Here is an 11,784-nt window from a genome sequence, read left to right as displayed (position 1 = left end):
GGGAGCAGGGCTGCGCCGGTACCGGGGGGTACGGTGATGGTATGGTGATGGTATGGCAGTGATACGGTGATGACACGGTGATACGGTGATGACACGGTGATGACACGGCATTGGCCCCCCCGGTTGTGGCGGCCCAGCCCCGTACCCGCTGTGTGGACCCGGCCCCACCGGCCCCGCCCGGTCCCGGGGCAGCGCCGTGACGCGCTGTGGCCCCGCACGTTGTTTGTCACCGGGACCCGGCTCCCGAAATAGCAGCGAGCCAGACACCGGGCGGGAGGGGCGGCCCCGGGCCGGCACAGCCAGCACATCATCATCCATCCAGCACATCATCCAGCACATCATCATCCATCCAGCACATCATCATCCCTCCATCCATCCATCCATCCATCCATCCATCCATCCATCCATCCATCCATCCATCCCATCGTCCATCCATGTATCCCTCCATCCCTCACCCTCCCGGTCCCTCCCGGTCCCTCCGTTACGCAGCGCTGCCGCAGGGATGATGGGGGATGATGGGGGGGGTGTTAATAAGGGATCGGGGCCGCATAACGGGACCCGTGATCCCCCCCCGCCCCTTGATCCCCGCTGCTGCCCCGCCGCAGGGTTCTCTCAATGCAGCCTCCGAACCCCGTTACCCGGTGGCTGCCGGTTGAACGAGCCCCGTGAGCGGCGGTGCCAGCCCGGGCCGCCACACGTGGCACCGCGTCAGGCGCGGGGTTGACCTGGATTCGGTCGCGATCAAAGTCCTCGCCTCGTTCCGACGCGGAGCAGCCCCGCGCTGCCCGGTGGCCCCGTGGCTCCCGGTGTTACCGGCGGCACCGCAGTGCGTGGCTCGGCAACGCGCATGACTCAGCTCCGCTCCCCCCGCACCGACAGCTCCGGGCCGGGGGGACCCAGCGGGGCGGCTGCGGCCCCCATTTAATGGAGGGGGGGGTGAGATGGTTTTACCCCCATCCCGCTCCTCCCTCCCCCCGTAGCGCAGCTCGCAGCTGCTCCCTAAGCCGTGATCTCTGATGTGCGCCGCAGTGAAAGCAGATTAATGCCTATAGATGGGGGCTCTAGGGGGGGGTAGGACCCCCACGACCTCCCCCCCCCCCCCACGACCCCCTATACAGTAGGGTCGCTCCCCAACGCCTTTGTGGCAGCAGGGAGTGGGTGATCGCGTGTCCAACCCCCACACTACTAGCTGTGTGGGTTGAGTGCAGCACTACAGTCCACCCCCCCCATCCCCCTCCACTCCCACCCCCCCACCTATCCCATCCCCCCCCACCTCCAGTGCTGCGCTGTGGGGCTGGGGGCTGCACCCTGCCCCACATCCCATCGCCATCTGGGCACGGGATCTGTTGGCAGATGTTGCCCCTATAAGCCCTGCTGCTGTGTACCCCGGGCAGATTAGGATGCAATCGAGGGCTGGCCTGGGCCGGAGGGGCTGTAAGCTGCTTATGGGGTTGGTGGCACACCCACAGCCCCCCAGCACCATGCCTGTGCTTGGGGCATCATGATGGTACCCGGCTGCGTAATGCAGCCTCTGCCCCATGGATGGAGCATCCCAATAGGGAGGGGCACAGCTGTGGGAGATGGGGAGCAGGCTGTGACCAGAGGGAGGTCCCTGTGGCACCAGGCTGCGTCCTGCCCCACAGCCATGACCCTCAGAGTGGGGGTCCCGATGGCAAAGGGCTGCATCCTGCCCCATAGCTGTGCCCCCAGAAGACAGAGATCCCAATGGCAGCAGCTCAGTACTCAGCAGGGAGGGTAACTGCCCCACAGAGGGGGATCCCCTTGGGGAGGACCACATCCTGCCCCATAGAGGGGGGTTCCTGATGGAGAAGGGCTGCTTGCTGCCCCACAGAAAGCTGGGGGGGGATCCCACATGACTCCCCATCTCTCCGCAGCTGGGGCATGGCCGTCAATGTGTACTCCACCTCGGTGACCAGCGAGAACCTGAGCCGGCATGACATGCTGGCCTGGGTCAACGACTCCCTGCAGCTGACCTACACCAAGATCGAGCAGCTCTGCTCAGGTGGGGACGTGCCACCACCCCGTAGTGTCCCCTTGAGGGTGTCACAGCCACCTGACACACGTTCCCCCCCATCCCCCCCCCATTAGGGGCTGCTTACTGCCAGTTCATGGACATGCTGTTCCCCGGCTGCGTGCACCTGCGGAAGGTGAAGTTCCAGGCCAAGCTGGAGCACGAGTACATCCACAACTTCAAGGTGCTGCAAGCAGCCTTCAAGAAGATGGGAGTGGATAAGGTGGGTCCTGGGGTGGGGTGGGGGGCAAAAGGGGGGGGGGTCTTGAGTGGGGAGGGCGGCCCCCAGCCCGTGTGTCCCCCCAGATCATCGCAGTGGAGAGGCTGGTGAAGGGCAAGTTCCAGGACAACTTTGAGTTCATCCAATGGTTCAAGAAGTTCTTTGATGCCAACTATGACGGGAAGGAATACAACCCTCTGCTGGCGCGGCAGGGCCAGGACGCGGCGCCCGCCCCTAACCCAGGTGATCACAGCTTCAACAAACCCAAGAAACTCATTGGCACTGCAGGTAATGCCCGGGACCCCCGGCCTCCCGCGCCCCACATCGCTCTCAGTGTGTGCCCCCCACCCTGCCCTGCCTGCGCTCTGCTGCCTGCAGCCATCGGGGACGGTGCCACGATGCAGGGCTGTGCATTAACACAACTTAGGGCCAGTGCCACGACACAGGGCCGGTGCCCAACCATGGCTGAGTGCCTGCTGGCTGCCTGCATGGCAAAGCCCCCCCTACCCGGTCACAACCACCTGCATAAGGGGCTGCGGGGGGCGCAGGGAGGGCTCTGCCTGGGGAAACTGAGGCACGGGGGTGCCTGCAGCCAATGGGGGGGATTCTCCAGCATTAACGCTGCTCTCTGTGTCCCCCCCCATACACCAAGTCCCACAGAGGACCTCCCCCACGGGCCCCAAGAACACGCAGCAGCCGGCACGTCTGGGCAACGTCCCCAGCGGCATCCTGAGGAAAAACTCACCCGCCACCCGCAATGGGGGCTCCGAGGCTGACGCACAGATCCTGGAGCTCAACCAGCAGGTACGTGGGGGAGCATGGAACGAAGGGAACACACACACACACACACACACACAGCAGTGCTAACAGCCCCATCGGACCCGCCTGCAGCTGATGGACCTGAAGCTGACGGTGGACGGCCTGGAGAAGGAGAGGGATTTCTACTTCAGCAAACTGCGGGACATCGAACTCATCTGCCAGGAGCACGAGAACGAGAACAGCCCCATCATCAGCGGCATCGTCAGCGTGCTCTACGCCACCGAGGTGCGTGCCCTGAAGCCTGGTCCCATTCAATCCCCATTCAATCCCCATTCAATCCAACACATGGCGGTGATGCTGACGGTCCCGCTGTCTCAATGCAGGAGGGCTTTGCCCCGCCGGAGGACGACGAGCTGGAGGAGCAGCAGACGGAGCAGGACGAGTATTGAACCCGCCGCGTCCCACCCCACGTCCGACCCCTCCATAGACATTGAGGTGTGATCCCCTGCACCCACCGCCATCGCAGCAACGTGGGACGGCGCCGCTCTCCACAATAAACCGATGTCACCGCACAGCGGAGCGGGGCCGTGCGTCTGCCGGGGGGGGACGCTCCCCCCAGCCCCATCGTCGCCCCCTTTTTCACCCCATATTTATTGCAGTTCCTCTCCGCCCCACACTGTGCCATGGCTTTGGAAATAGGGGGGGAGGGGGGCGAGCTGGGCCCCCACCCTGAGCCGGGGGAACCGAGTGGGGCCGCAGCACTGAGACAGGAGGAGGATGGATGGAGGATGGATGGAGGGCCCGGTACCGGGGGGGGCAGCGGGACCGGGCGATGGGAACGGGGAGAGGGGGGGAACCGAGAGCGGCCCGGCCCGGCCCGGCATTGCCCCTCGCTGCATCGCTTACAGCGCCGTCACCGCGGTCGCACAGCGCGCATCTGTGTTCGTTCGGGTTTATTTAAATAAACTTCGCGTGGTACAACGCTGTGCGGAGCCGTAACGATACCGGGACCGGGACCGATACCGCGACGGGACGGGATACAGCGCCCCCTATGGGACACGGAGCGGAACAGCAGCGGGGAGGAAGCGGCCGAGCGGATGTGGGCGGGGCTAAAGCGAGGAGTGCGCGGGAAATGGCCGGTAGGGGGCGGGGCTATGCAAATCAAAGTGAGCGCGCAGCATGACGGGAGCGCATTAAAGCAGGAGCGGAGCTGTGGTGGGCAGCCGTGGGTCCGTTGTGGGTGTGGGCGTGGGCAGCCCGGAGGGGCGGAGCGGGCCGGAGCAGGTGGGATGTTTGTGAGGCGGGTCGGCGTGTGGTGCGGGCTGGTGTCGGGGCGTGGGGAGCGGGGCGGGTTGAGAGCAGGGCATACTTACCTGGCAGGGGAGACACCATGATCAGGCAGGTGGTTTTCCCAGGGCGAGGCTCATCCCCTGCACTCCGGGTGGTGACCCCTGCGTTTCCCAAAATTGCGGGAAACTCGACTGCATAATATTTGTGTAGTGGGGACTGCGTTTCCGCGCTCTCCCCTGGCTTTTGATGGTTCAAAGACAGAATGCGGAGCTCCTTTTCCTCTCATAATTTTCTCCTCTCAAGTCCCCCGTACAGCTCCGCTGGTGACCCCTGAGCGTTGCTCTCCCCGTCGATACCCGGCTAAATCATATTCATCAACACAACATCAGATCGTTTCTTCACACTCCCCCATTGGGGGTCCCGGGGTTTTGGGGGGATCCCCACCCAACCCCTCCTGTGCAGTGCATTCCATCGCCTGACCCCCTTTCCGAGAAGTAATACTCCCTAATGTCCAGCGCTGAATCTCCCCTGACGCAGCTTAAAAGACCATTCCCTCTAGTTCTATCACTGATTTACACGAGAGAGAGGCGCCACCACCAGCTCACTAAACCTCCTTCATTTATATTATTATGAGACAATTAAGGTCTCCCTGAGCCTCCTCTTTCTCCAGCTGAACCATCAGCTTCCCTCAGCCTCTCCTCATACGTCCTGTGCTCCAGACCCTCCCAGCTTTGTAGCGCCTCCTCTGAACACGTTCCAGGCCGCAAATGTTCTTTCTTGCAGTGAGGGGCCTCTCAGTCTATAGCGCCGCTGGGTTGTTGTGGCCAAAGTGCAGAACCCGGCATTTGGTCTTGTTTGAAACCTCATCCCGCTTGGCTTCGGCCCAGCCTCTCCATTCCATCCAGATCCCTCTGCAGGGTCTCTCTAACCTCAGGCAGATCCACAACTCGCTGCCAAATTTTGGTGTCATCCGCGAACTTACTGGAGGGTGCACTCAAATGCCTCATCCAGTATCAATAAAGATGTTGAAGGAGGACAGGTCCAGCACCGATAGACCCCTGGGGAACACAACTAATGACTGGACTCCAACTGGGTTTATTCTGTCTTTGAACCACAAAGCCAGGGGAGAGCGCGAACGCAGTCCCCCACTACCACAAATTATGCAGTCGAGTTTCCCGCATTTGTGGGGAAAATGCAGGGGTCAGCACACCGAGTGCAGGGGATGATCCTCGCCTGGAAAAACCACTGCCGTATCATGGTGTTCTCCCTGCCAGGTTAAGTATGCCCTGCTCTCAGACCCGCCCCGCTCCCCACCGCACCCCGACACCACCCGCACCACACGCCGACCCGCCTACAAACATGCCCACCTGCCCTCCGGCCACGCTCCGCCTCGGGCTGCCCACGCCCACACCCAAAACTGGACCCGGCTGCCCACCACAGGCTCGCTCCTGCGTTCATGCGCTCCGTCATGCGCGCGAGGAGCGATCTGCCGCCTGATCTGCATGTGATCTGCATCTCATTTGCATGGACACGCCCCTCCGACACACCACCTCTCCTCCCAACGCCGCCTCTGCTTTAGCGCTGTTCTCATCCCGCCCGCACTTTGCGGTCCATCTCCTCAGCGAATCAAACCGACGTGTCGCTGCCGCTGCTGATGCTGCAGGGAGCACGAGGGAGGTTCGGGTTGGAGCTGAGCAGGAAGGTTTTCACCCACAGCTGCTGACGCACTGAACACGTTGCACAAGGAGCCTCGTTACCTGCGGGAGCGGGATGGTGCAGCTCACACACGACTCAATGTGCGCTAACAACTCAGCGCCGCTTTCCTGCTCCACAAAATGGCGCCCGAACGGGACCCTGGTCATCAACAAGGTGAGGGCCAGGTGGCCCGATATGTTAGTTTGGATTGGAAACTGCTGCAGCAGCTACGAAATACAGTTGCAGAAAATGGGTTACGGTCTGAAGCCAGGCAGGTTCTTTGTGGTGCTCTGTGGGTCCCAGCTCACTGGGCTCACCATTAACAACCTCCTGTTGCCCAGTCAGACAGGTGCAACCATTCACAACATGGAGCCTCGCGTGAATGTCTGGTAACATGGGCCAGTTCAGCTACCGGTCACATTTCTGTCTCAGCCCACAGTCTGAGCTGGGTACTAGTCTTGCGTCACCACTGACATCGAGCCGACAGAGACGATCGCTCCCTTCTGCCTGTAATGACCGGGTTGAACTATGGTCTCTCACTGCTACAACCTTTGCATCACTCCTGTGGCCTGGCTTTGTTGCTGGACATGCCATGAAGCAGATTGAGAGACTTGCTTGTTGGGCTGAAAAACAAGCCAGTGTGACTATGGCTGCCCTTATGGAACTGCTGATGGACCCATCCAGCCTCCGTCATGCAGCCCTTCAGGACTGTGCTGCTGTCGACTTTCTGCTTCTGGCACAAGGCCACAGCTGGGATGACTCTGACAGAATGTGTTGTTTCCATTTATCTGATCACAGTGAATCCGTGCACAAACAATTGCATTGGCTAAGAAATCATACACGGGCTATTGCTCAAAATCATAACCCGTCTGACGACTTTCTTAACAGAATAGGTATAAGTGGATGGTTAAAAGAATTGGTCTTGGACAGAATGAGATGGCTGTTCATCATCTTGGGACTTATAATTGGATTCAAAATAGTGATCAGTTTGATTTGATGCACACTACATAACATGATTCCCACTGTATTTATAGCCCAGAAAGAAAAAGGGGGGATTGTTGGGAGTTGGTTGAGAGAACAGGGAGGACATGATAGCTTCAAGGACATTATGGCCTTGTGAGAAGGCTTGGGGAGAAAGAGGGGCAGAGGGGCAGGGACTAGGCATCGAGGGTCCCGAGTTGTCATGGTGTCAGGGTATTGTTAAACTGTTTAGTTGAGTGGAAGGCAGCCAATCATTTGTTGTGCCATGTCTGGGTTATCCAGTCGTATTATTCCATGAATGCAGTTGGGGTATAAAAGGTTGTTTGCGCAGTAGTAAAGTTGTACTCAGTTAACTCATATTGAGTCGTCTTTGCGTTCCACAATCCCACTTGTGCAGTTAACAGAGAACATCTGGTGGGGGATGTAAAGGCTGGAGGCCGTCTCAGTCACAGAGATCATGAGATGCCAGATTGCTCAGCCCTTGTGGAGCCACGGAGGGGAGTCAGAAGAATTGCCACCTTGGACTTCCAGAGTGCAGACCTTAGCCTCTTTAGGACCATGGTTGGGTCCCTTGCTGGACACCGAGGGTAACTTGGTGACCAAGGATCAGGATAAGGCTGAGGTGCTTAATGCCTTCTCTACCTCAGTTCTTAATAGTAACACATGTTGCTCCCTGAAAACACAGCCCCCTGCGCTGGTGCAAGGGAATGAGGAACAGAATAAGCCCTGCATGATCCATGATTAGGTGTTTTTGGACCTGCTCTGAAAGCTGGATGCTCACAAGTCCATGGGGCTGGATGGATTGCATCACGGAGTGCTGAGGGCGCTGGTGGATGTGGTTGCCAAATGACTCTCCATCATCCTTTGGCAGTCCTGGCTGACCGGGGATGTGCCGGCAGATTGGAGACTGACAAATGTGACAGCCATCTTCAGAAAGGGCCGGAGAGATGATCCTGGTAGCTACAGGCCCATCAGTCTCACCTTGGCGCCAGGGAAGGTTATGGAATGGATCATCTCAGGAGCCATCATTGACCAATTAAAGGACAACCAGGGGATCAAGCCCAGTCAGCTGGGGTTTAGGAACGGCAGATCCTGTCTGACAAACCTGATTCCATTCTATGACAAAGTGACCTACTTAGTGGATGAAGGTAAGGCTGTCAGTGTGGTCTACTGGACTTCAGCAAGGCCTTTGGCACTGTCCCCCACAACATCCTCATGGAGAAGCTGGCTGCCCATGGTCTGGATGGGCATATGCTCTGCTGGGTGAAGCACTGGCTGGATGGCCAGGCCCAAAGTGTTGTGGTCTGTGGAGTGGAATCCAGTTGGCAGCCAATCATGAGTGGCGACCCCAGGGCTCAGTGCTGGGACCAGTTCTGTTTTACATCTTCACTGATGATCTGGATGAGGGGACCGAGTGCACCTTCAGTACATTTGTGGATGGCACCAAGTTGGGAGGGAATGTTGATGTGCCTGAAGATACAAGGGCACTACAGAGGGACCTGGTTAGACTGGATCGATGGGCCAAGGTCAATGGCACGAGATTCAGTAGGGCCAAGTGTCGGGTCCTGCATTTTGGTCACAACAAACCCAGGCAGATCGCTCCACGTGCAGCGGGAAACTCAACTGCATCATTTGTGGTAGTGGGTGACTGCGTTCGCGCTCTCCCCTGGCTTCTATGGTTTAATGAGAGAACGCAAAGGGATTCACGGAGATCAAGTCGGTCTTGACTCTGCAAGTAGAGGTTGGATTTGAGACCACAGAAGGAACCTGGCAGTGCATGAGTCAGTGTGGCCGAACGACATGGCATCTCACTGGCCCAACTTGATGCCATCTCCAGACAACTGGGAGATAAGGAGGTTATCATGAGTACTCAGCATGGGTTCACCAAGGGGAGGTCGTGCTCGACCAACCTGGTGGCCTTTTATGAAGATGTCACTAGCTGGGTGGACGGGGGAGGGCGGTAGATGTAGTCTACCTTGATTTCAGTAAGGCTTTTGATACTGTCCCCCATGACATCCTTATAACAAAGCTGAGGAAGTATGGGATAGATGAGCAGACAGTGAAGTGGGTCTAGGGAAATTGGCACTGACTGGCAGAGTGCAGAGGGTTGTCGTTTGGCGGTGCGGTGTCTGGCTGGAGGCCTGTAACTAGCAGCGTCCCCCAGGCGGTCTGTGCTGGGTCCGGTCTTGTTCGACATGCTTCAGCGACCTTTATGAGGGATAGTGACCACCCTCAGCAAGTTTGCTGATGACACGAAGTTGGGAGGATTGGCTGACACGCCTGAAGGCTGTGCTGCCATTTCAGCGAGACGCTGGACAGGCTGGAGAGCTGGGGTGTTGAAGTAAACCGCGGGAGACAAGTCTCATGCGCTATCATGGTCAACAAGCCTCGTTTATTAGGTGTTACAGCATCTCATTTATACAATCAGTATAAGTTCAATGTATATGCAAAAGTTAGCTCAGGATTGGGTGAATTAGACATTACTTCATCTGACCTTTGTGGTTAGTCTTATAGATACTTTTTCTTTGCAGCTTTGTCTACACCTTGCTACACATCTTGCTTTTCCCTTAGGCGTCCTATGCTTCTAGATACAATATTTCATCTTTAGCTTACATACCCTGTCTTTTCACATACTGATTTCTCCCACAGCTGCTGCTAGCCCGTGACCGTCCCTAGGATAAACCGTTCTTTGTCTTTAATCACGTCATTCTTTTACAATTAACTGGGAATCTCTTCATGTCCTTTTCTCATGAACCATCTGCGTTAACACTCCTCCACATTTCCCCCGTTTTCTTTTAAAATGAAAGGCTCCAGTTTCAACGACCGACTAATCATATTTCACAAGCAATTCAGTTCATTTGTTCAATTAGTTCTCATGCTGTTTATCCTGCTCCGTAGCTGCTGCTCTGTGAATCTTATCTCGATCCATGGCTGCTTGCTCCGTAGAATTCTTCTTGTATTACAACAATTCCAAGATACTGCCTATAGAATACAACATTACTTAAATTAATAACGTAACTATTATAACTCAATCAAGACCTCGATTGACAATACTCTAAAAGTGAAAAAAGAGACAAGTTCAAATACAACACAACACATTACTGTTAAACCTACTAAAAAGAACAAACTCGTTTGCTCTGCAACCTAAGTTTCTGCAACCTGGAAATAAATCCATGAGGGTCCCATTGTGTTCACATGTCACTAGTTAGGAAAAGTCTTCAACTTTCATATACTCTGATATATTGATTTTTAATGACCACTAAAATTTGTGCAGTAAATGCTTTTAAGATGCTCATAACCATGCTCTACCAACTGAGTTATCCGGGCTAATAATTGATTAATGATCGTGCAATTTAATGGAATAGCATTGTCAAAATAGAACAATTTTAGAGGACAAATGTACTAGAGTATCACTAGGGGCATTAATACTTATTGACCCTTGAGAAACAGCAAACCATGTTGGTGGTGGATGCGACAGGTAGTGCCAGCAGGGCGTCCCCTGCTTCAAGGTGCACATTTCCTCTCTCACCCATCACAGATTCTCTCCTGCATTCAGGGTCTGAAGGATTTCTTCCAGTTGTACACCATATCCGCATGGCCAGTGCGTTGATATAGAGCCCAAGTGGAAACCTGCTTGGGAAAAACAGAATAAACTATCAAATTTAGTTCTATTAGCTGCACTTTTGTCTAAAATATGCATGGTTATAATTTTCAGATCCCAATTAATTGGATGTAAAATAGGTATTCCGTTATATGATACAGGGTCATCTCTTTGTCTGTGGAATTCCTTTCAGGTTTTGTCTTTGCAAATTAAGAAAAGCTAATTAATAGGCTAATAACATCATAACCAAACAGTACTAAAACATTAAAAGAGCTATTCCTGTAGATTCTAGCATTGATTAGATCAAATCCTGTTTAATACACATCTGATCTATTACTAAAATAGAAGAAGCACACAACATCCTAGCTAATGCCTTCAACTCTTGAGACTGCATTGGTAACACAGAAAATCACACACTATGTCAAACCATTACTAATATTATTTATAACACCGCAAGTTACAAAGCAATTCCCACTAGGAAAGAAACACACAATCACAATTAATAAAGGCTGATGCTATTTTCTGCCTTCAGATGAGACTGAAGATATCATGCTGGAACCCACATAGGGCCAGTCCCTGTGGAAATATGAGCATATTCACGACCCCAAGTTGTCAGTGATAGGGGACAGTCCCAAAGTCCTGTGGCCATATTCCAACATTAACCATTAGGCTGTCCTTAAGCACTGGGAAGCCCCAAATGACGATCCACATAAGCTGTATCTGTATGAACATGATTCAAAAAATTCAGCACAAACAAAACAAGCAAAACCTTACATAATATTTCTTGTAGTGTGCCTCCCATATTCCCCCTTTTTTGTTTATTAATAAGAATGGATTTCAATGTTTGATAAATGTGATCATGATAGCTTGTCCAGTGGGAAATGAGCAATGGCTGTAGTATGTTTAACACACCTTTCTTGGAGGAAAGTTTGAGTGGCTTAGAGGTATACGCCAGGCCCATTATCTGTTTTTGTAGTATGTGGGATTCCCATAGCAGCATAAGCAGATAACCAGGTTTATGGAGTCATGACTGTGTTCACCTGTATGTGCTGTGGCAAATATGTAAGAAGAATGAATATCTATTGTTACATGTGCATATTTTACACGGCCAAATTCAGGAATGTGAGTGACATTTGTCTGACACAGTTGAAGAGGTGCTGTGCCACCACATGGATTTGTCCGAGTCTGACAAAGAGCTATCAGTCG

General features: G+C 54.6%; 1 protein-coding gene and 2 non-coding genes across 4 annotated transcripts; 2 read left to right on the top strand and 1 right to left on the bottom strand.

Annotated features, from left to right (window-relative positions):
* Window positions 1–1,871: 1,871 nt before the first annotated feature.
* MAPRE3 (microtubule associated protein RP/EB family member 3) lies at window positions 1,872–3,992 on the top strand. Of its 2 annotated transcripts, none has more exons than XM_015859868.2 (6): window positions 1,872–2,023; window positions 2,110–2,255; window positions 2,339–2,495; window positions 2,905–3,056; window positions 3,144–3,296; window positions 3,395–3,992. In XM_015859868.2, the coding sequence occupies exons 1-6, from the start codon at window positions 1,903–1,905 to the stop codon at window positions 3,458–3,460; spliced, it is 795 nt and encodes a 264-aa protein (XP_015715354.1). In that variant the 5' UTR covers window positions 1,872–1,902; the 3' UTR covers window positions 3,461–3,992. The 2 variants fall into 2 exon arrangements, with proteins under 2 accessions (XP_015715354.1, XP_015715353.1); XM_015859867.2 differs by having other exon boundaries at window positions 2,339–2,540; window positions 3,395–3,989.
* A 384-nt stretch (window positions 3,993–4,376) lies between these two features.
* LOC116653295 lies at window positions 4,377–4,540 on the top strand. Its single transcript, XR_004306864.1, has one exon. It is a non-coding gene; the product is annotated as a U1 spliceosomal RNA (small nuclear RNA).
* Window positions 4,541–5,421: 881 nt separating this feature from the next.
* On the bottom strand, window positions 5,422–5,584 carry LOC116653274. The gene has a single exon (XR_004306844.1). It is a non-coding gene; the product is annotated as a U1 spliceosomal RNA (small nuclear RNA).
* Window positions 5,585–11,784: the final 6,200 nt, after the last annotated feature.

The sequence above is a fragment of the Coturnix japonica genome, chromosome 3 (assembly GCF_001577835.2).
Source record: "Coturnix japonica isolate 7356 chromosome 3, Coturnix japonica 2.1, whole genome shotgun sequence".
Classification (NCBI taxonomy): Eukaryota; Metazoa; Chordata; class Aves; order Galliformes; family Phasianidae; genus Coturnix; species Coturnix japonica.
The sequence above is the reverse complement of the archived record's forward strand: the minus strand, read 5'-3'. Positions and strand labels throughout refer to the sequence as shown.